The 26,305-nt window shown below is 30.6% G+C and overlaps 2 protein-coding genes across 3 annotated transcripts; one reads left to right on the top strand and one right to left on the bottom strand.

The window, feature by feature from the left end:
• Positions 1–834: 834 nt before the first annotated feature.
• Positions 835–7,740, top strand: LOC124544126 (cytochrome P450 4g15). 2 transcript variants are annotated; one of them, XM_047122574.1, is made up of 9 exons: positions 835–965; positions 2,933–3,158; positions 3,432–3,635; positions 4,067–4,246; positions 5,901–6,097; positions 6,207–6,491; positions 6,571–6,808; positions 6,890–7,075; positions 7,159–7,740. In XM_047122574.1, the coding sequence occupies exons 2-9, from the start codon at positions 2,948–2,950 to the stop codon at positions 7,335–7,337; spliced, it is 1,680 nt and encodes a 559-aa protein (XP_046978530.1). In that variant the 5' UTR covers positions 835–965; positions 2,933–2,947; the 3' UTR covers positions 7,338–7,740. The 2 variants fall into 2 exon arrangements, with proteins under 2 accessions (XP_046978530.1, XP_046978531.1); XM_047122575.1 differs by lacking the exon at positions 835–965 and adding an exon at positions 1,098–1,116.
• Position 7,741: 1 nt separating this feature from the next.
• On the bottom strand, positions 7,742–15,747 carry LOC124544127. Its single transcript, XM_047122576.1, has 10 exons — positions 15,535–15,747; positions 15,218–15,429; positions 13,955–14,146; positions 13,488–13,555; positions 12,626–12,800; positions 12,082–12,259; positions 9,981–10,176; positions 9,651–9,780; positions 8,347–8,527; positions 7,742–7,897 (listed from the first exon to the last, which is right to left on the bottom strand). The coding sequence occupies exons 1-10, from the start codon at positions 15,666–15,668 to the stop codon at positions 7,786–7,788; spliced, it is 1,578 nt and encodes a 525-aa protein (XP_046978532.1). The 5' UTR covers positions 15,669–15,747; the 3' UTR covers positions 7,742–7,785.
• Positions 15,748–26,305: the final 10,558 nt, after the last annotated feature.

Raw genomic sequence — 26,305 nt, 5'->3', positions numbered from 1 at the left:
ACCATAAAAAAGTCACTGGTATTGTGGCTTTCCAGCCATTTGAAAGTAAAACCAATCTTACAAAAGTTGTCATCAGGCACGCGTAAAAAGACAGGATGCCTCCCAAAGGATTAATTTTTCCACCTTTTTTCAATCTACACGCATTCCAAATACTCCTGCCTACTCATGTAAGGTATTAAACTGGAAGGACAAATGATTAGATTAATGATTCTCTAGCCCTTCTTTTTAGCAGTTAACTCAATTAATTTTATACTAAAAACTCTTAACATTATTTCTTGTTTAGCTAAGTAAAACCTGTTTTTTTATTATTTAAAATATTCTAGTTCGAACGAATAAAACATAGATTAAAAAAAATATTATAGAACATGTATGGATTGACCTTGAAAACTCCTCAAGATCAGCAACAAGGTTAGTCTAACTATATAAATTATATTGAATTAATTAATATTATTCATTGCATTTTTGATATTATTTGTAATAATATGCTAATAGAAACTTTATTTTAAAATATGAACGAAACAATTAACTGTATAAAGTTAATAAAATCTTAGATGAAAATAACGTTGCATAGCCTCATTGTGAACAAGATTACTATATTTCATAAAATCGGAATGTGATATAGAGTAATTACAAAATCTTTCAAATCGATATCATTAAATTCCTTAATTTTTACTTTTTTTGTATGTGAATTATAAAATCGATATTGTGTTTTAGATATACGTTTAAATTCAATACATTATGAATCCGAGTTATTTTTTTGAGCTGATCCAAGCAAAAAGTTACAAACATTCGCATTCAAATAGAACAGATATTATGCCACAATGTCGTATTCGTGACGTCAAGCGCGTGTATATAGGTGGTTGCGCGGGAGTTTAGTAAATAGTCGGAACGCGTGATAGGCGCCCCTCAGAACTCAAAATAAATGACTTAGTAGTGAGGCCTTTGAGAGCCGGACATAAGTAAAGGTAGGGATTATAAAAAGTTTTATAAGTGTGATGTGTTAAAAATATAATTTTAATAGTCCTATTTAATGGATTTTGTTTCTATCTATAAAGGTGGTGGTTTTTTTTAATGTTTAATGTTTGGTTTGTATGACGACCAGATTCCCTCAATAAGGTAAAGAGTTTCATTAAATCTTTATTTTTTGATTTCATTAATTTTTTCCAATAAAATAGAGAGGCCATATAAATTTTCATACCAATAAATTATGAGCACCATTGAAAGTAAATTTTAAGAAAAAAAAAAATAAGATTCAGCCCCATGTGTCATAACTATCATTACTATGTTTTTTGTAATTTTAAAGTATTATATATTTTTGATTGTTATAATATAATACATGCATTTAAATAAAATACTTGTTGCTTGTATCTTAAAATAAACATTTTCTTAAAGAAAAACTTATTCAGCAATTAAATGATTACTTTTAATTAACAGATTTAAAATTTTGTGTTAAATATATATTTTTTAATTTACACTTGAAATAACACAACATTATTTCAATATCATTATTTTAAAATGGTCGTTATAGTTAATTATTAAACTAGTTAAAGTAAAAAAAATGCTTCCTCATAAAGTACCGATGTAATTATTTTGTTAGCTCATTAAGTTAGCCTAAATATACGATAAAACTAAAATTAAAACAAAATTATTACTCAAGAAATGCCAAAATTGTTCAATCTAATTTCAAATAAAAAGTCAGTGTAATTAATTATTTCGTTTTGTCGTAATAAGTTAAAAGAGACTGAATATTTTTATCGTATTAACTTTATATAGTAACTTTTAAAAATATAACAGGTTTCATGGCGAAGATTCAATACCAAAATTTTCCATTCGTATATAATGAAGCATAAATAATAGGTACGCTCGATCTAAGAAATGGATTATTTATTGAAATATTCTATAAGAGGTTGTAACCTCGAGAAAAATATTTAGAGGTATTTTGTTATGAATATAATTTAAATTGTTTTGAACCTTCATTTTCCTTATACACCTACGGTACGGCTTGCAGTAAGTCATGGAATCTTATCACGTTTTTCTTAGTTTTCTTATATCATTTAATGCGTATTTTCTCAACTAATAGAAGTTATTTTGTAATTGTTGTCATACATATTAATTTAGAATCGATTAAAGATTTATGAATATGTATTTGTTATGTGCCTCGTGTAATTTAAGGTACAAAGATTTTTTTTTCTATATGTTAACGTAATATATTTTAAGTCGCGTTAAGTTACGTCGCCTTATTTAACGCATATTTATAACCAAGGTTTCTTTTTTTCTCAAATATTTTAAAAATAAAGACAAGATTTAAAAGATTTCTTTTATAAATATATAATATTTATCAATTAAATACAATTATTATATTAGGTTATTTTACAAAAAGTTATAAAAATAGCTCTCAATAAAATGATGTGTAGCAATGCAAACTTTTATGTTTTTATCGACTAAGTATATATAATCGTATTACATTAAATATTGAAAATTAATATAATCTTATCCAAATTTTTATTATTCATGCTGTCATTTTGATTCGAAAATGAAGATACAGGAAAAACGTAATTAAATTTTTAAGAAATATACATAAATGTTGACGTACGTAAATGTGTGATAAGTAACATTATGAATAATTAATAAATAAATCAATCAAATATATTTTTGTTTTGGAGGTCAAAAATGTTCAAGATATTTATCGCTTAAATTTATTTGTTATTTGATGGATCATTAATTCCTTGAAAATTTAGGAAATTAAAACTATTGAATATTTTACATATGAATTAATTGTTGATATGTAAATTTAAAGATGATTTATTATGGACAGTATTAATTATATTTAATATTAACCAAAACTGTTTGCAATGTTACTTAACAATCATTTTACCTTATTTGTATACTATTTTATAACATAAAGGCTAACATATTACGTATATTTCATCAGAAAAACCATATCAAAATGAGTTACGCGGCTACTGAGACCGTCGCTAGTAGCAGCACGTGGGCAGCTACCAATCTTTTCTATGTACTGTTAGTACCTGCAATCCTTTTATGGTACGCGTACTGGCGCATGTCAAGAAGACATCTATATGAACTCGCAGAAAAGATCGCCGGACCAAAGGGCTACCCACTCATTGGAAATGCTCTGGAATTTACCGGAGGATCAGACGGTATGTGTAAAAATAGAAAATATTACATACAAAGTTTTGAAGTCGATTATTTTTTTGTAGAAAAGGTACAGCCACTCTTAGTTTTTTTTAGACTACGAGCCTATTTTAGAGCTACGAATATATCTCGTAACTATTTTCAAAAATTAAATACATACATGTATATTACAAAATTAAAATTAAAAATAATTATAATTTCATTTGGAAATTCTGATATACAAATCTTAAATTAAAGAAGGAAAAACAATGAAAGTAAATAATTAAAAAAATGTATAGATATCTTCAAACGTGTCGTCACGAGAGGAGATGAGTACAACGCAGAAAATGCTGTCAAGATCTGGATTGGACCCAGGCTCTTAGTGTTCCTGTTCGACCCTCGTGATGTTGAAGTCATCCTAAGCAGTCACGTGCACATTGACAAAGCCGAAGATTACAGATTCTTCGAGCCTTGGCTAGGAAACGGTCTGCTCATCAGTACTGGTAAGCATTACCATCAATTTCGCAAAAGTAGACGGTATTCACATATTATGTACATAATCCAAAAAGTATATAACCAAAAGAAGTTAATTGGTAAATACAAAATAGTTTTGCTTTATTCTAATAGCAGTAACCAAATAATAAAATTTGGAGTAAGGTCTTTGTATTTGTAACTTGAATACTGTTTTATAAATCTTTACCTACTTTTATAAAGAAATTACTCAGCGGAATAATATTTTTGCATAATTTCAAGAACTAAATATTGCGCAATAAATACAATACGTTAGCGAAATACAACTTTAAATACATAACTAGTAAAGATAGCCTACATTCTCAAACATTACGACGTCTCAATTGAATACTAATATAGCAGACACATTGAATGCTATTTTAAGCCTTATTACATTTGCTTGACTTTAGTGTTTTTATTTTAGGTCAGAAATGGCGTTCCCACCGAAAATTGATCGCTCCGACTTTCCACTTAAATGTACTTAAAAGCTTCATTGATCTTTTCAACGCCAACTCCAGAGCCGTCGTCAACAAACTGAAGAAAGAAACTGGAACCTTCGATTGCCACGATTACATGAGCGAATGTACCGTCGAAATCCTTCTTGGTAAGTATTGTATAAAAAAGTTCAGACTCAATAAAAATATAATACCAACGCATAAATAATTAATAGGAGCAGTAATGAAATGCAAATCGTTGCTAAAAGTCTAGTTTCAATGTCAATTTTTAATAACATTATAGACCTTGGCCGACTTTAAAAAATATAATAAAAATTATGTGTGAATATTTAGGCAAAATAAATAGAAGTCCTCTGCTCTATTCTAATTTCAAAAGTTATAATTTATGAAAAATGTATTTGAAAAAGGTCTCTCCGTCTTTTCTATTGCATGACTAATGAGCGGAAGCAAGGAAGTTGTTGACATCTAGTTTGCTACCTTCAACTTAGGCGTCGACTGACGTTACTAATAAGGTTTAATAATACTGCAGAAAATACTTCACGCCTATTTAAAGACAAGGCTGAATTGGATGCATTTATTAAATCTCGAGGTTTAAAGTATATTAATTACAGTATACATTCGTGATTTCCTTCTCACGGGCATTAGATAAACAAAATATTGAAACCGTCAAATCACTAGACACAAAATATTCTGGAAAGTATTTCTTAGCTTTTCAATCTCTACTTTCGCTTGTATTTTCAATAACAATACTTCGACGATTTATCGATTAGTTTAGAAAATTTTGTTAAAATTGAAATTTAAATAAATTCTTATTCTTTTAATATAGTGCAACGTTTATGCTTTTGTATTCACTGTATATAATAAATTCTTATCAAATAACGATTCTATTTTACAATAACATTTCACGTTTAATCTCACGTATCGAAAACACTCGTGTGGGTGCACGTTATCTTCGATGTTGATTACAAATGTATCAATAAAAATTAATGAAATTTCAATTTCATAGAAAACAATTTTGAATATAAACTATTCTACATAATTTTTGACACACGGCCACGTCATATTGATCTCTATCTCAAGGATCGGCTACGAAATGTGTGTGATATAAAAAACAATTTGTACGCCAAGTCACGTATACGAGTATCAACACTGACCGCCATGCTCCAACGAACTGTTCTTGAGAATTTACCCCACTCCATCACACGTTTTGCAAAACGAGGCAGAATTACCAGTCTATAAATTAATTATCCTTATACACAGGACTAAATGGTTGTTTAGAAAATCCTTCCGTTTCTTCGAATTATTATAATCGCTGAAACCAGTTTATTAAATTATTTTTACGTATACATTATTTTATCATAACGTATCTGTTTTACGAGGAAATCATTTCACATATTATAATCTTGTGTCGTATTGTCGTTAGTCTTATTCTTGTGCAAGATAAATCATTATCATTTAGAAAAACATCGATAATGCTACAATATAATCTGTGTGTTTCAAAATCGGCCTTACTGTGCAATGTATCGTACAAGTATATCAAGTAGTTTAAGTCACCATGATGACATAAGGAAAAGTTAGTACACATTAAGTGTCAAGTTTAGCGACCCCCCACAGCCACACGTAATGCTAATGGGCTATAATCACCATCTGTAGGCAGAGTATAATTGTCCATTACTATAATGATTACGAAAAATGAAATTTAATCAAGGACAATGGTATTACTTTTTAAATAGAAATATCGAACTGTTACTTAGGATTCACTTTGTTGTTTTGTAATTATAAGACTTAATTCTTTGTCGACAGAAACCGCTATGGGTGTCAACAAAAGTACCCAAGACCAGAGCGGATTTGAATATGCTATGGCAGTCATGAAGATGTGTGATATCTTGCACTTAAGACATACTAAAATTTGGCTAAGACCCGACCTGCTCTTCAATTTCACTCAGTACGCTAAGTTGCAGCACAAGCTTCTTGATGTCATTCACGGTTTGACCAAGAAGGTATACTTTTTTATTTTTTCCTGTTTTTTTTATGTATGTATAAGTGAAATATGACGTCATTAAAAATATTGTGGTTAAAAAATGACTTAATGTTTGTATCTAAATTTAGGTCATTAAAAGGAAGAAGGAAGAGTTCCAGTCTGGCAAAAAACCAACCATTGTAGAAAGCTCTGATGTTTCGGAGACTAAAGATGGCCTACCGTCAAAAGTAACATCTGTCGAGGGATTATCTTTCGGTCAATCCTCAGGACTTAAAGACGATTTAGACGTCGATGATGATGTTGGTCAGAAGAAACGTCTTGCTTTCCTTGACCTTCTCCTGGAAAGTGCTCAAGGTGGAGTTGTAATTACTGATGAAGAAATCAAGGAACAAGTAGACACTATCATGTTTGAGGTAAATATACAATACATTTCTATAAACAAATTCGTTTATTTTTATTCTCTGTAATTTTTAACATGACAAAATATTTTAGGGTCACGACACCACAGCTGCTGGCAGCAGTTTCTTCTTGTCCTTAATGGGAATTCACCAAGATATCCAAGACAAAGTTGTTGAGGAATTAGACCAAATTTTCGGTGACTCTGACCGCCCAGCCACCTTCCAAGATACTTTAGAGATGAAGTACTTGGAGAGGTGTCTAATGGAAACTCTTCGACTTTTCCCTCCAGTACCAATTATTGCTCGTCACTTGAAACAGGACGTCACTATGCGTAAGTTAATATAATCTTTTGTAAAAATACACTTAGGAAAATTATTATAATTAGGACTAAAACTATTTTTTTTATCTAAAGCATCTAATGGCAAGAAAATACCAGCGGGTGCCACAGTTGTTATTGCAACCTACAAACTACATCGTCGGGAAGACGTCTATCCTAATCCCTCTAAGTTCGACCCTGACAACTTCCTGCCAGAGCGCTCTGCTAACCGTCATTATTACGCTTTCGTGCCTTTCTCTGCTGGACCCAGAAGCTGCGTCGGTAAGATAATAAATTTAACATTATTAGTATACATTGTTTTTTTTTATTATTATATTGTTATTTTACTATATCTCGTATTATAGGTCGTAAATACGCCATGTTGAAGTTGAAGATCATCCTTTCAACCATCCTGAGAAACTTCCGAGTTCACTCCGACCTTAAAGAATCTGACTTCAAACTTCAAGCTGACATTATTTTGAAGCGCGCCGAAGGATTTAAAGTACGCTTGGAGCCCCGCAAGAGGATGGCAAAGGCATTCTAAACAACTGTACCAATACAGTACAAAAACCTGAATATTTATTGTAACTGTGTGCACATTTTTACAATATCTAGAGTTAACATTATGTGATACCAGTACTGACTAAATTATTTTTAATTTAATTACTAAGAATGATAATTTATCAAAGGTGGCAGAATTTATTCATGGGATCGAAGGAGGTACGACAAATGTAGTTTTATTTTGTTTTCCTTTAGCAATGATGTGTTGTTTTCTGGGCAAGCACAAATTCATCTTAGGCTGCATCAATACTTAGTATTGAGTGTGATTGTTATCAAGCGGAAGCCTATTGTCTACAAAAAGATTTATATGTTGTAAATAGTCAATTGCATTACATGTATATTACGAGGATAAAGATAAAGCAATAAATGATAAATAACAAAAAATATGCATTTTTTTATTATACAAATTAACAAAGTTACAAGAAAAACAATTAAGTCATACTACTTCGAAGTTTTCTTATATCTTCAACAGTGTCTATTCTACCGAATAATGTTTCAGCATCTGAAGTAGCCGTCATCAAATTTTTCTTATCAAGATGAATTCTAAAACAGATTTAAGAAAAATATTATTCACATGTTTTATAATAAATTAGCTTTCAGAAAATAAAAAAAAACACAATATACATATGTTAGTTATAGTAAATTATGTCCTTAACTTGAATGCAATCTGAAAAATATTGACGAAAAAATAAAACATTTGCCCTCTGCAAAGCCAAAAATATTTTACTATCGAAATGAATTTGCTAAATGTTTCAGCACAAGGCACCACTCGGTGGAACTTTTTTGCCACAAGTCTTATAGTTGGTATCAGAATTATTGATTAAACGTGAGGAATCATTCAAAATGTTTTAATAATGACTGCATAGGCAAAGACTGGCACGAGTTTAAGCCCATAAAATTTGTTTAAATTATATAAGCACGTTTTCTATTACTAGAACCCTTTCAGAAGTTATCATAAAATATAAGACAAACATTTTACATGTGATACATACTGCAATACATCCAATGGTGTCCGATTGTGTTCAGGGCAAATACATGGAACTAATTCGTGATGTTGCTTGGTAACCCACCAACCAGATCGAGACAATTTCCATTCGATCATTTTCAATTTTGCAACGGAACATTTACCTGACTCTCTTATCAAGTTAAAAAATGATGCCATTAATTCTTGTCCTAAAAAAGTTAAATCATAATTTATTGTACTTAAACGAAATCTTTATAAAAAATGATAAGTAGGTGTTGTTATTAATAAAGAGATACTTTGGTAATTCCATATTTTTTAAATATGGTTAAGTTATATTTTTTGGATTTGTAACATAAATATGATGAGCCAAGTGTGAATAATATGTCTAAATATTTTCGTCATTATTAATATTGAGGAAAAAAAGTAATTATTAAAATTTATTGTCTATCACATTTAAGCTTATTATCATAGTTTTAAATACAATTTAGCTCGACTACAAGGTTACATAATATACTATATAGGACTTTAGCCCAGGAAATAAAAAGAACATTGTATTATTATTAGAAACGGTCCTATCCAAAGTCCGAGTAACAACAGCTCATAATATTATTTAGCATCAGATATGAATTCGGTTGATTTTTTTTGTGGTTTTCTTTCCAATACTTCGTCATTAATGAACCAATTTTAATTGTTTTTTTTCGTTCCATTTAGGTATAAATTGGATTAATTAATTTGAAATTGGTTATTATTTCGTTAAAATTTTATACTATTGATATATAAAACCTTTTGTTATTTAACACATCGCAAAGTAAAATATATTTTTGACTTCTTAAATAACGCTAACTAATATCTTATCGTGTTTAAAAATAAAACACTCATTTAATTCTATTTAATATATAACTGGAAACAATTGTACGAGAAATACCTATATTATTCATTGATCAGAAATGATGATGAATGGTAGGAAATGAAATAATAAATATTTAATAGAATAATGAACATTAAATGACAAAAAGCATTGGAAATTGCAAATGATCATGTAAAGCAAGTGTTGATCTACGATTTAGATTTTTTTAATTTAAGACATTATAACTGATTATGTATAACTAGCGTCCCGCTCCGGCTTCGCAATTGCATTGCTGATACTAAATATACTACAGATTTTTTTACTATATTGTCTATGTATTATATACAAAAACCATCCTCTCGAATCACTCTATCTATTCCGCATCACAATCCGTTGCGTAATTTTAAAGATCTAAGCATACATAGGGACAGACAGCGGTAAGCGACTTAGTTTTATACTATGTAAAGATTATATAAAAGTTATACCAGCTGATATAGCCATCATCAATCTAGATTGTTCCGCTTCTTCTTCATAGATTTCTATGGTATCGGTTTTGTAAATAACATCCAACTCGCTAGACGTCTCTTTATCCTTTTTGGATACAGTTTGTTTTGGCTATAATTATTCGAACAACTCATAAGAAATTAAATTTTTAAAATACTGAACGAAATCTACTTCAAAATAAGGACTGACAAAATTAAAATAGTGTTAAATACACTCTTATGCGTAACCAAAATTATTACTCAATAAAATTTACAGAAACTTAGAACGCTACACGTAGACGATATATTTCTTTGTAAGCTAAAAAATCATACATTTTGCCAATTCAATCCCATAAAGCATTGAAACGCTTCAGTGAGATGTTGTGTGCCAAGTTCGGGTCTCTCCCGTCTCAGATGCAACTCTCCCAGAAGATGTAAGGCTCGACCTAGCTGTCTCCGAAGACCATGTTCCATTGCTAAGGCACCCATTTCTGTAAGTAGCTTAGCTGCCGCTTCGTGCTCGCCTAGTCTAATGAACGATAGAACAGTAAATTAATTAAAACATTCATGTATGTTAAATATGCACATGACCCATGATAAATATCGACATATTATATTGTTTTGTTCCACGTCAATTGAATAATATGCAGAATTCTAATTTAACAAATTTGCTTATAATAGAAATGAAAAAATAACATTAATTAACCTGTAGAACACTGTTATATATGGCTTTAGTTAATCTATTTAGTTTTAGTTACGTACATACTTAGCTATCTACTCAGTTTTACTAAGTCTCGATAGATTTTGGTGATAATGATGAGTTTTTTTTACATAAAAGACTATGAAGAGTAAAATTGTAAATAGTATTAAAAGTATCATAATTTAAATCACCCTGCTACTGGTAAGGAGACCTCCTTTTCGGAATGAGGATGAAGCTTATTCACTACGCTACTCTAATGTGGAAATGTCCATAGTAGGGCTTCCTCAGCTCAAACATTCAATATAAATCACGTCTTTATAGACTTATCCAAATAAGTATGAAAATATCTCTGAATAATTTTAGAGGAACAATTTACTCGTGTTTTTAAAACGTGATTTCATTATTCCTTATTCAATAATTACGCAATCGCTTTTAGTATATACTTATGATAATAATCTAATTATGTACATATTATTGCTCGTATTGCAAAAAATTAGACCAAAATAATACGTGACGCGCATTACCTCTGACACCGCATAGTTACCAAAGTAATATATTTTAGGGTATTTTTTTATACACTTCAAGCTAAGACTTCGATGGAGTTACCATGAATCGAAATATTATTAAAACGATTTCTATTGGATTTAAAATATTGTAATGATTTAAACATATCGATTGTTATATTATTATTATAGTTATTCAGTCACTTTGAATAAGTCATTCAATTTAGTAATTATTTTAGATAAAAAATATTGTTATACGTTGCCCAAAAAGTATTATTTATTTATTGCCAAACAGTAACACAATCTTTATTTTAGGTTCGCAAATTAAGAACAAAATTTTCCAGTGGCAGCGACTTCTTCATTCGAAATATACTTTATTCAAGTAGGTAACCTTTACAAGTACTTTTGAATAGTCATTTAACAACTATATTAGTTGAAGCTACCATTGCCTCGGAATGTGTCTTTGTTGCGCAGCTTTCCTTTGTTTTATTGGTATTCGTGGGATATTGGATTCCTCATCTGGTGTGGATAATATACGGTGAATGTATTTTGGTGACGTAATTAGGATGACCTAATTACGTCACCAAAATACACTCACCATCCAAAAATGGAAATCTATAATAGGGTCATCCCTATTATAGATTTCCATTTTTGGATTGAAGATCCTTAGTGATGAACATTTACCACCAGTATCAATCGCGTATTCGCAGTTTTCAGTGTAATAGATGCAGTTTTTGATGTGAGACCGTAGAAGCAGTGTTTAATTTAACTATCAATAAGTAAGTTTCCATATTTAATAAAGGATCCTATCGTGCAGTTGTAGCTTTTCGTGGCATATCTGATGAGGATGACCATATATTAATCTATTCCTTATACCTTATATATTATAAAGGCGTTTTATCCTTCTCCTTTGCCGTACCATTGGTCTTGAAGATATTCCTTCCCTGCCTGTGTGTATTCAACTACGGAGTCTAAGGTTATATTTAGGATATTACGATACCCGATATGATTTAAACGCCAGAAAATTATGGCTTTACTATCCAGTAAAGCCATAATTTTCAGTCATCCGACTATACTTGATTTATTAAGACAATGATACATAACGTGAATTGGTTGATAGGAAAATTGTACGGATACATGTTAACTTAAAGATATTATTTGGATTAAATCGATAAGAAAATGTACTAAGAAAAAGAAGTTTTATATTGATTAAACAGCACATAACATATACCTTTGCATGACAGCGGCTAAGTGCATCTTCGTTTCGCATAAACCTTTGACGTCACCACTTTGTTCATAAATTTGAAGCGCTCTTAGAAAAGTTTTGTGTGCATTGTTCAAATTATTCATCATTAATTGACTAACGCCGATTTCTATTATAGCCTCAGCTATTTTAGGCGTATCTTTTGCTGTAAAGAATAAAAATATTTTTCAAATAAAAATATATAATTTTAAGCCAATACTTGGTGGTAGGCTTTGTGCAAGCCCGTCTTGGTAGGTACCACCCACTCACCAGTTATTCTACCGCCAAATAACAGTACTCAGTATTGTTCTGTTCCAGTTTGAAGGTTGAGTGAGCCAGTGTAACTACAGGCACAAGGGACGTAACATCTTAGTTCCCAAGGTTGGTGGCACATTGACGATGTATGGAATAGTTAATATTTCTTACAGCGCCTATGGGTGATGGTGCCCACTTACCATCAGGTGGCCCATATGCTCGTCCGCCAAACTATATCGTAAAAAAAAAATTGCGCTTTATTTACTTAAGTACTTACCATCCCTTGCTCTACGTTCGGCTAGTCGCGAAAGCCTCTCTGATTTAGCGGGATCGACATCTCGACATAGTCGCGCTTTGCTAAGTAGTACTCGATGTAGTTGTATTGCTGTTGCGGAGAACACGGTTTCGGATGATACATCACCGCCTTCATCAGATTCAATTAGAAGCCAATCCTGTTTATGATGATTGTGATCACAAGGCACTTTTATTTTTCAAAAGAATGTACTTAATTTTTACTTAACAACAACAACAACCTGTAAATTCCCACTGTTGGGCTAAAGGCCTCCTCTCCCTTTGAGGAGAAGGTTTGGAACATATTCCACCACGCTGTTCCAATGCGGGTTGGTGGAAAACACATGTGGCAGAATTTCTATGAAATTTGTCACATGCAGGTTTCCTCACGATGTTTTCCTTCACCGCTGAGCAAGAGATGAATTATAAAGACAAATTAAGCACATGAATCAGAGGTGCTTGCCTGGGTTTGAACCAGCAAACATCGGTTAAGATGCACGCGTTCTATCCACTGGGCCATCTCTGCTCTAATTTTTACTCACTAGTCACAAAATTACTATTGGATTTTAGAGGCTATAATGTTTCCTTGCAACCATGGTACTAATTGTTCTTGCACTATAATTACACATGCTTACTTTGACACCGCGTCAGTAAGTTTTATTCTTCGCTTTGATATATTTTTTGTTGATCGAATAACTATCAAATTGATATCAGAAGGGCCAACCAAGCACCACTTGTACCTTACTCTCGTCTCATATATTTTATAAGTCAATTGTTGGACTATACTGTAAAGTTTAACAATAAAAACAATATTTGTCAGTGTCGAGCCCCGTTTGAATATGACATACCTTTCCGATAGCACAATCCCTAACTTCGGTGAGGATGACAAAAGGCTCTTCGGGATCTGCATCTGGAACTATTTGATTGATTCATATTAGGTATAAGTTGTAGGTACACTACACAAACGAATATTCTTAAAATAAAATCTTGAATATTCGATTATATATTCCTCGATTAATATATATCAAATGTACTGCGTAGTTTAATAGTTTACTACGTCATGAGCTACGATTAACTACTTTTTTCTAAGGCATAGTTGTTTTATAACAGTAATAACGCACAATCAACTCCGCGATAAACATACCTAATTGTAAAACTTGTTTTTATGAACAAAAAATATATCCTGTGCATATTTTTTACGTTTTAAAATTTTAGACGTTATAATATATCATCGTGGTTGTTCTGAATTAAAGTATTATGAATTAAAGTATAAGATTAAATAGAATCAATTAGCCATTGTTTTTCTTTAACTTACATTTATCAAGCAAGAAACAAGCGTAGTGATATTTACAACAGGCTTTCTGTCGCCCTCCGTCTATTAAATACTGACTAGAAACCGCTATGGACGCCAAAAAGAACTTTTCGGCGAGCCACAATATTCCTTTTCCTTTTTCAGAGTAACATAATGCGAGGCTTAATAGTTCTAAGCACTCTTTCTTCGTATTCTCTAAGTGGAAAATGTTGAAATATTATAGCACTATAGGAATAATGGTACTATAAAGTATACACTAGGCGGCCGGATTAGTATTAGCCCGTCCGATTAGTAACCGCATTCATCACATATTGCTAGTAGTAATGCTTACGGAAAGCAACATCACGCTTTCCGTTTTGAAGGACGAGTGAGCCAGTGTCACATTAGTCACAAAGAATAACAACTTAGTTCCCAAAAAATTCCCGCGTCTCTGTGCTTTGGGAATATACAGGTGCTTATAATTTCCATATGGTGATGACCTTCACAATAAAGTGGCATATTTGCCAGCCCGCCTACCAAAACAAAATTAAATAAAAACTTTACAATTTTAAGGAAATTAGAGCCAATTGGCATCAGTCGACGAGTTACAGTATTTAAAATGTAAATAACATTATCTTCATTAAATCTATCACATTAAAATTTTTAATAGTTCCAGTATATCATTAACTTGTTATACTTTGACCACATACTCATATAATCTAACCTTAAAATTAATTCTTTGCCCAACTAAATGAATAAGAATTAGTTGTAATAATATCTTTGAATTATCTCTATATTACGTTTAATTTAAGGAAACAAAACCAATTCTAAACCAACGATGTTAATGGCACAGACTTGTATTTAGTAACGTTATAAAAAATAACCGGTCGGCATTAACTTCGTAGCAATTTAATTGACTTTATCGTATCATTTTTGCACGATTTATGAAGGTCCCCTCGGGTCTATGATTTTATAGCTAGTCAGGGCTTTTATATATAATGTTATTCACTTAATGTTAATCAATTTCCTATGTATTTGTTTTAAATTTTACAAATACATAATTTATACACTACAGTGCGGATTAGTGGATTAACATATGGCAGAATTTAGCTTAAATTAAACACAAGTAGGTTTCCTTACGATTGTTTCCTTTACCGAGCACGAGATGAATTATAAACACCAATCAAGCACATGAAAATTAAGTTGTTCCTCGATTTGAACCCGCATTATTGGTTAAGATGTACGCGTTCTAACCACTGGGCTAACTTGGCTCTTATAAAATACAACCTTTGTCACGATATTTTTCAGCTTTAATTAAGCTGGCACTTATATGTTCAAGGTAATCTTCCTTCTTCCTGAGATCCACCACTATACCAATGTCATCCTCCGCCAAAAGTTGTATGTTGTCATAAATGAGATCTTGTAAGTAATCCGAGGATTCAGAATATCCGCTTTCTCTCAGTTCCAAAATAAGGCATTCGTGTAGAGGTAACTTGCGTCTAATTGACAAACAAAATATTGTACGTTATAGAACATCGACGTTATTATCGAAACGGGAAGCAAATGTAAAGGATATGTTAATGTTATGAGACCTTTGGATTTACCTTCGAATACCTTTAGCGTCTAATGCATCTAAACTAAACAAGGCTCTATTTCTTAGATTTTCCAGACTATTCTGTGTCATACAAGCCATTAGTTTTGGTAGACGACGTTTTCCCGGCAATGTATCACCTTCCATGATTGTTTTATGATCTCAAGGTAAATATTAAAAATAAACTTTTTTTTATTTAATATGACTCAAAATACATATTTTTAATAATAATAATTACAATGTTTTGACTTTTTGTCAATGATTTATAAAAATGACAATTTTTTTTTTTTTTATTTAGACACATGTATGTAGCAAAGAGGTATGTAGCACGTACAAGAAATAAGGTATAATAAGTCCATATTTAAAATATTTCAAGCTCATTCGAAAAACTGCGAGTGTCTAACTGGTCGTTAGAAATATAAAAAAGCGGCGTAGCAACTTTTAAAATTTTTATTGTGGGCTTTTATTAGTAGTTATCATAAAAAGTTTAAATATTTTAATAATAACGGTTTTTTAAGGTTATATCTGTTATTTCTCTATAATATTTATAAATAGCAGTGCCTGGAAATATGTTTTAAAGCCATACGTACTAGATATAATTTAAATTATATTACTAGTTATTTTACACTAGTTTCAATGGATATAAAAGTAATATATGGTTTTACGATAGAGTTGTTTTGATATTTAATGATAAGCATCTAAATCCAAGACGGTGGAAACCCCAAACGCTGCGCTCCGTTGATCTCTTAAAATAGATAATTTTGTATCGAAGATTCATTAATTTCCATCTCTTATTTGATCTGTTATTTACAAATGCTCAATTTTAATAAATAAGTATTAATGAAGACTCAATCGAAGTAAACAGATACGTTTTATTAAGCCGGATACTAACTATAATAAGATAATTATGAATATGTTAAATATGCTTCGCTAGTCCATTCGTAATAAAAACAAGGGCGGAGCTGTTACGAGAGAACTCGCTTAGGGTCAGCGAAAAAAAACGTAAAAGTGCAAATATCGACCTTATAGATTTGTTTACGTTTTTAGTAATACTTGTAATTAAAGATGTTCCGACCAGTCAGCGGCTAGTTGGTAGAGCCGACTAGCCTTCCACATTCGTAGTCGGCGACTAGTAGTCTGCTTTTATTATATATATATTTCCTAATAAAATATATATAGGATGAATTATATTATTTTGTTATAATTATTGCAGTGAAATGAATTTTAGATAAATTAAACTGGTAACACTTCAATATACATGAATAATTACTCAATTGCTATAAAATAATAATAGAGGAGAGTCTATTTTTGACACGATGAAACATTAATTATTATTTGAAGCCAATCACTTTAATCAATTTAATGTTTACACAAAAACATCACTATGACGTATGCAAAGCAAAAATCTAGAGGTTGATTTGCTGGCTGATTAGTCGGGCAACGTTGTAATTGGTAAATCTCTAGTTTCTACTTAATAAACTCTACAAAAAATGTAGTGTGAGACAAGTAAGTTAATAAATTATTACTTGCGGTTGCCTTTAATTAGCTCCATCAATTAGTCTTGGTAGTCTCTTGTTGTCAGGTTAATATAAATGTTATAAGTTGCTGGTAGAGAGATGATAGGTAATAAAATCGCGAGATTAAAAACGCGCTGGATACTTGGGCAATGTGACCACCGCCTTACAATGCCAAATAACTTCTAGAAATAATTATACTAAAACGTTTTTTGCGTGTTTTTATAAATTTTGAGGGGTCCATTGTAAAAAATGTGACTACCTACAACAGCATAGTTCATAATCATATACCGTAAGAAATCTACATCAATTATCTTAAGAACATGTTATGTTTAAATATGAACTAACACAAACTTAACTGAGAACCTTAGAAAGTAATACGTAGACAAGTAGGCATTACTTTCCCCCTATTTAAGAGCCTCCAAATTATAATAGTACACAAAAGCCGATTAAAATTGCTATTAATATTTATCAGGCGCTATACTATAAAATAATATAATATTCAATTTATTTGAATATCTTTGATACACATTCAATTTGCATTCAATATACTTTTTGGCTATTTGACATGTATCTATATAAATTTACGAAACAAAAAATACAACATCCACTAATGGGTAAACAAAAATATATTCTTTTGAGTTTAAAAACAACTATTATTAAATAATATATAAAAAAAAAATTAAATCCAGAGATTTGCCAAAAATATTTGGCGTATTGCCTACCTTTAAAATTTGGTATGACTGACAGACGTCATAATTCAAATCTTTTTTAACTAATGTGAACAAAGGGTATGTGCGAATTCTCAGAATCATTTGTTTTATTTTGTTTTAAACTAGTTATTCGTGCCAACAGTTCTACTTCACTATGTGTAGAAAAAACCGCAATAATATGTATTTATAAATATCTTTCGAATATAATTGTCACATTTGTATGAACTGTTTTTCATTTATAACTCATCAAATTCAAAATAATTAAATAAGGGAAGATTTTGGACACAAAAAACTTGAAATCGAAACTGAGCCCAATAAAAAGTATTATTATTAACAAAAACATATCTTTATAAATGATACTAATTCATTCAAATAATCGAGTAAAAAATCTCCGTATTCGTTTTTTGCGATTATCGATAACATGTAAATTTTTAGTCAGTAAAGATGAATCTCTCATGAACCAAAAATATTATTTAAATTAAATAACGTTAACGTAGTTTACCTTCAAACAACTAAATCATTCCTTCTAAGGTCAATGTATCAATGTTTGATCGCAAAAATGTTTTAAAATTTAGATTCGTCTATTAAACCTTAAAACAAGTAATACTTCACACATTCTGATTACGTTTGGATATACATATTAATACAATGTATGTACTTTAAGTTCTTAATCTATTTGATAGGGTTTCATGCAAGCCCATGTGGGTTAGTAATATTTTTTTCATTAGAATCGAATGCCAAATAGCAATATATAACAGCAGTTCGGTATTGTTGCGTTCTGAAAAGTGAGTAGGCCAACATATATTTCACACACTAGGGACATAATCATAACTCGAAGCTCCAAAGGTTGAAAAAATAAGCGCGTTGTGGCAAATTGAGTTATACTCGATACGGATCGCAAAAACTGTTGTATCTTTTTACATTTGTATCCGCTACCCCTCCTCGAGGGTAATATTTTATGGTGGCAATCAAGAACCCGTCCCCATGCTCTTCATTAATGCCTGCGGCAACGCGATGCTATCCTTTTCAGTGGGCAAAAAACAAAACACATAAGTCCCCAGACCCAAGTCACGACTTATCGTTTAATTCGATTCTTCTCCGCAAAATCTGTAGTTACTTAAACAAACATAATTTTGTTATATACATAAATGGTAAATATGTACGTACCTAACAAGTCCATGATCTTATCGCGCATATTAATCACTGCTATCGTAACCTTATAAAAAGGTAAGTTGTTAGTTGTAGCTGTTCGGATATCTTGTACTAAAAACTAGTCCATTTGGTATGGTTTTTCATTTCCTGATATCTTAACGTCGGCCAAATATGTTTCTAGTATTTTAATAATAATTATAGTGTATTCATAGTTTTGTGAGTCTACGCGTGATACTATGTATAAAATATGTTTTTGGTGTTGAATTTTAAGTTTAAAGTAAAGCCAAATTCATATGAGAACACGCTAAATCAAATGAAGAGCCTTTATACATAAGTCTCAAGTATTTATTTGTGGATGTATATTTCACGCGATTATAAGGTGGTTGTAAAACGTAGTCCCTATGTTAGATAATAAAACAAGTTATCGTCTGTTTTTGTCTTATTCTCAAAGCCATTACAAAATATTTCACTTAACCGAAATAAACATATATAGGTTCAAGATTTTGATTATGTCTTGTATGACCGACACAGCGACTACAGTAGACAGTTTCAAAGGGCATACTGAACACACTATTGCACAAGTACGTGCCCAAATACAGGTGAACTATATTTTTCCTTACATTGAAAATCTAACATGACCGGAATAAGTTCAGATGTTTGAATACGTGCTTTTCAAGGCACGGGATTGTACGCTCTTTGAACTTCGAGAATCCGAGCTGATACTGAGTATGTAATTTTTGGTCATAAAAAACGCGACGAGTTTTTGTCGACCTAACCTACTAGCCTAATGCGGTAGTCAAAAAATTACTTCTACTTATTTATATAAAAAATAAAGACACCGTACCGTATCATATTTTATTATTCATGAACCTAATAATAAAACAAATTTTAAAACAGTAAACACTGCTATTGTAAGAAACACCCCTTATAATATTTATCCTGAGGTAGCAAATAGACCTCAAATTATAAAACATTAGTGCTAGCACTGGGTCACTAACCTTTCAAATCGGCACACACAAATACCGATTATTAATGTTTGGTTCTAGAATAATTGTTGAGCTTCTGGTACTCACCCAAAGGGGCCTGTACAAAGCCGTTTATAATTTTGTTTCCTCTATTACCATTTTATACCATCATAGTTTTATATATTATTATTATTATTATATTAAATATACCAACAGTTCATTAAAATACAAATGTTTTATTGATATGTATCTTATTTAATGCGTATAAAATGAATCGTCACTTTCTTACAAACATAAAATGATATTAATTACTGAACCTTCGACTCGTCTTCATAGAATTGTTTGCGGTAAGACGGACTAAAACATAAAGGATCGCTGACAGGCGACAAAAGGAAAACAAATTACCGTTATACTTTTCTTGTCCTTTGTTAAGTATGATACACCCAGTTCATTTATTATTATTACTACACACTACCCATATTATTGGATTTATGCTTGGTGTAGTGATTTTGGTAAGTGGCTGTTATACAATTGCGCTGATTTCAATTCGTCCGATTACTTCAGTGACGTTACCTGAATGTTTACATCGTTTCTAGAATTTGTTGAATAAAATAATACAACGACTGTTTAATAGCATTAGAATGTCAACCTTTAAGACAATGTTATGTTTTCCACATAAAGCTCGATCGTTTTAATTATTTATGTAACCGACTATCGACCGACGCCGGCTTCGCACGGGTGCAACACTGATACTTAACAGAATTAACTACAAAATTTTCCTTCTATATTTAATATATTTTTCATGTATTATACACGAAAACCATCCTTTCGAATCACTCTATCTATTTAAAAAAAACGCACCAAAAATCTGTTGCGTAATTTTAAAGATCTAAGCATACATAGGGACAGACAACGGTAAGCGACTTTATTGTAAACTATGTAATGATAAGGAAAACGTTTACTCGCAAATTATCTTACAGATTTATGCAAATTGATGTTTTACTATGTATTCTGTTATAAGATATATAAAGATCAGAGTCAGTCTTAATACTTACTGCACATAATTTTATAGAAGGCTACGAAAAACAAACAACATTATCTAACAACATTTAATCTCGGTAACAAACCAACTTTATTACACGAAAACCTATATTAAGGCGCCGCAACGTCGGCCCTAAGCTTTTAATTCAAACATTACTGCATAAACTTCAATCATTATAGTACATGATTCACGAGAAAAATATTTTGTTAAAAAATTATCTTTGTAACCATTCAACATTTTGTTATTCTAATTAATTTATAACGATTATGATTTTTTTTTTATTTGAAGCATGCCATGTAAGACCCGCAAAAAAGATATTCTACCGCGAAATATTTAAATGAGTACCTTCTTAACATGTATCCTAGCGAATATATTTTATGAAGAGTGATTGACAGTGATTAATCACAGGCACATATTACATACCTTTGTTTATAAGCAGGCTTGATTTATCTTAAGTTTAAAATTAACATTATCTCTCATAATATTTAAGTATATTGAAAAATACCAAACCTTTGCTTCTTTAATAAACAAAGGAGAATATTCTGTAACACTTATCAAAAATCGGCTAATGAATATGAATTATTTTTACTATGTGATAGATGCAGGACTTTCGACAATATTCTTCACCACAAATGGTATGGCTATTTGATATATGAGAACAGCAAACGTACTCTAAGGATAAGTAATGATAGATTTATGTATGTGTACAATTAATTTCCTTTGAATATATAAATCATCTTCAAATTTCACATAAGGCAAATTGAATAATATTAAATCAAGTTCTTAAAAATACTTAAGATTTTATTTTATTTCATTAAAACGTTTATTGTACAAAGCTATGTTTTTTTGTTAAATTTAATAATAAAATAATTAAATTATGTTTTTTTGGTGTTTACAATATTTGATCGTTTGTTTAGTATTTTCTTATCTCATATCCAAATATTCTTATATATTATCTTAATCAAACAATATGATTTATTTCAATACCAGATAGAAGTCATGAAAATGAGCTCGTTGAAAATGTTATATTTACAATTGAAATTTTGAGTTTTTGATATTGTGTTGGTAATTAAAATATAAGCATTTCCGTAACGTGTCACTAAAGGGGTTCCTGTTCTCATTAAACGGTCATCAATCATGCTTTATCCTACATATAATTCGTCACCCGCCTCCGACAGTGCTTTGAGCTGATATACCGTAACTGCATATTTTCTTTAACATCAGGAATGTTAAAACTTGCATAAAGATATACTTATTTTTAATAACTAACGACCTGTCCCGATTTCACTCGGGTGTAATTTATTTCTAAAGAATATAAGTAGGTTTATTTATTTATTAGGTTGCAAAAGGTAAGTATGTTCTCAGTGAGACATAAAAATTTAAATTGATATAAGTCGTAATTTTAATGTAAACCATATAACAAAATATTGTCATTTAATATTCATGTCTTTTAGGATTCGAATTTGGGTAAAGTTAACTGCGAATGTTGAAATTTGATTCTTACGGCCCAGTTATCCGCCGAAGTAATAAAGATATTTTTTGCTTATTAAACAATAATCACAAAGTAACATAACTTGAAAAGGGGGAAATCTTCTATAGTAATCATTTGAGTGTCACTTCTGCTTTCGAATGAATATTATGACTGATAATTTTTATCCATTATTATCTATATTATTAGAATAAATAATAACCTATGTTTATTACAAGTGCACCGAGATAGATACATGCATGCTGTTGGGGTACTTTTTGTAAATATTAGCCTTTTTACTTCCGTTACCATTTTTTTTATATCTCCCAAGGTTTAGCCAGCGTTAACTATGTCATTATATGACATAATTACATATATTTTTTGAAATTTCATGATGAGTGTTTTTGAGATGTCTGACGTAGTAATACCGAATAAGTTTACGACATTTATGTATAATAATAACGATAAAATATCAATTATTAATAATAAACTGTACCTTCATACAAAAAATACATATATAAATATAAACTACAGTCTATAATTTTAAATCACTTATTTTAGGAAGACATAACATTTACGTGGATAATTTTGTAAACAACAGCTGATAATTATTCATAACAAATGGCCCTTATGTTATTTGGGTTAAAGTCTATACAATAAACTTTTCTATAAGAAACCTGTAAGCCGCTTAATAGATATTTTAGTTACCATTAATTTAAATAACACTATTCCGGTTGAGTATAAATATAGGAAAAGGAATTACTAATCACCTTGCGTGTCAATTAACTGACATTCTTACTTACTTCTATAGGCCTATTTGAAACATGCAAATGAAAAACAGGAAAACGTTTGCACGAATCTATGAGGGCTTTCGTTAAATATTTTCATAATAATGTAAAAACTAATATACTGAGGTAAATTCTGAGCTTAATACTACATGATTTTATTACAAGAACGGACTGAAACCGACTTTTGTAATTAAGAAAATATCAAATACAAAAAAGATTCATCATTGTCTTTCATTCATTAATCTTGAAAGATTTTCTAATTGATAATAATATTTTTTATATACATAAGAATTATTAACATTAAGTCCTTAAATATATAATATTTGAATTAAAAATTGTTTCTGTATAAATCATGATCGCGTGATTTCTTGTCACCATATGAATTCTAGCTGTATGTCCCCGTTGAATCGCAATTGCGATACTCCGGACAAAAACGAACCAGCAATCCCATCACCAAAGAGGCAATAAGACGAAGTGTTACTGAGTGTACTTTTAATGAAGCTTTTTGCGCTACATTACACTACACTTCTTTCATTGTTTGAGAATTAAATTCTCACTTTCACGCGATATAGTATCAAGACTTTATTCAACTTGTTTAAAAATATAATATCGATATAATTTTACGGTTCAACTGCTCTACCGAGACATGATAACGATTTACGATTTAGTGCTTACGCTTATAAGACATATCTAAAGCAAAATCAAATTAAATACTGAAACATAATCGATCTTACATAATTCCTGGCTCGACAGGATCAAAGCAAAGTGGGACAGGGCTTAATTCAATTTTCGCCACAAAGGGACCCCTATAAAACTAAGACCTAGTTTAAATTTAGATTGAAATATATGGTAAAGGTTTTACGAACAACACTATATAATCTTATATTTGTCAACAATAGACATACGATTATGTAGTACTACAAAGTCAACCTATAAATTTAATTACTGATTTTGACAATAGTATTTTGAGGAATATAACTTTGGCAAATTAACAAATAGTGATAGTACTTTTTTACCTACACAATTAAAGCTTAAAGTTTTTCCTTTGATATATTTTAAACTATGAAACAAGATAATAATATAATCAGCACAAAGTGATCTCGCCGCCGGTATGTGCTATGTCAGCACGTATGCCCAATGTTTTTTTTCGTATGCATTTATTCATACGACATTAAATCTATAAATTTTGCATACAAACTTCTTATGTACATAGTTATAGTGTCAATGTTCCTGGGAAAGAGAATGGAACGTCAATTTTCTTACCACACCGACATAATATACTTAAACTTATTAAAAGATGTATGTTTAAGCAAATAAACAATGAGCAATACGTCCGTTGTGATATTGTTCGCCCAGTGTTTGAAGTTCGATCATTCTCGACTTATCATCTTCTTACTACTAGTCTAAATTCTAATATTAACAATAAGAAATAACAAAGCAAGCTACCAACAGAACTTACGTAAATCTTTTGTCTCTGTGTATTTCTATGTACCCGTAGTGACTATTACTTAGACTCTGGAATCCGACTCAAATAATCCGAACTCAATTAAACAAAAAATTGCTTTAAATCTTGATATTCTTGTAATATAATTATACACTATTACGTTGTCATTAATAGTTGATAAGTGAATAAAAAAAAAAAAACAAAAGAAGATCACAGAACATTCGATTTTACACATTACTTTTTCTTTTTGAATGTTGAAAAAAAAAGGTTTTATGTATGGCAAAATAATGTTAATTAAAATTTAATAAATTTAGATGTTTATATAATATAGATATAATAAAAATAAAGATCGCAGGCGCGAACACGTAGAAATACATAAAAGTGTCATATCAATTTGGGTTTTGGTGTTTTTATGTGAAATCAAAAACTTGGATGTATATTTTTTTTGGAAAAAATATAAGTATTATATTGTTTTATATATATAAAATTATCTATAAAACATTTTTTTCGGAACAATCGTAATAATTCTACGATAACAATGACACGACATTTGTTTGAATGGGTGGGTGGTCCGCAAACAAAAATTCGAATCGGGAAATGTTTTCCTTAAGCTGTTACTCCTTATTACGCGTGAGAGAAGGCCAGGTCAATGCTTCACGCTCCATAAATACTAACTTGCCCTGCCTTATAAAATTCTACATACGAAAAGCCTTGGCACATCTTCAAAATGGATTAACAAAAATAGGTCACACCTTGTGTTAGTACACATGTTACTATATCGACCACAAATTCATGTAAGAAAGATTAATAGTTCGCCGTCACGAAATCAGTGTTACAAAACTTGTCGTCCATAGCATCATTACTCAACATTACGAAACTTACAATTTTTTCTTTGGTTAATAATCTTTCACTGGTTAATAGAATATGATGTGTAAAACCAAAGATTTAAATCGTTAGATGCGCCCCTGCCATAGTATAACCGCTACAAAATGTGTCAATCCTCAAATGAGTGAGCTTACTCATTCGCTACCAGTGTTCATTTATACGCAGTGACAGTCAGACGTCATCCATTGTAATTAATGCGCTAATTATAATCCAAAAAAAATCGCAAAATGCCGTCATGTGCCTTTCGAAAGTGCAATCACAACTCAAGAAATAATAATAAAGCCCAGGGTGTAACATTTCACTCGTAACTATTTATATTTATTTTAATATTGAATTTATTTTATTCCGATGTCCGAAAAGACCACGAAATGAAAGAAATTGTGCGACAGAGAAAGTAGTATGGCATAATGTATGTAATTAACAGAGATGAAACTATTGTCTCAGCACCATTCTAATAACTAATATAACTAGATACACGGAAGTACTACGGAAGTGGTTTGGAAAGGGATCATCTATAAATGGACATTAACAGCGACAATACTGTGGTAGCGTCGGCATATTATGTTTTTTAAATATTATATTTAAAAAAAAATGTTTTAAAATTGCATTGTAATATTTTTGTAATATTAGTCCGTCAAAGTATATTTTTGCTCTTAGAAATCTAATAGCTTAGTAAATGATGGGTGTTTTATTAAAAATGGTTCAGTGGTTCAGTCAAGAGTAACTAATTTGGTGCTGGAATAAAATTTAAATAATTGAAAATACCTGAGGCGTGTTTACCTACGAAATTTAGTCGAGTTTGTCATGCCTAGA

The sequence above is a fragment of the Vanessa cardui genome, chromosome 4, assembly GCF_905220365.1.
Source record: "Vanessa cardui chromosome 4, ilVanCard2.1, whole genome shotgun sequence".
Taxonomy (NCBI): Eukaryota; Metazoa; Arthropoda; class Insecta; order Lepidoptera; family Nymphalidae; genus Vanessa; species Vanessa cardui.
Note: the sequence above shows the minus strand (reverse complement) of the source record. Positions and strands in the feature narration are given on the sequence as shown.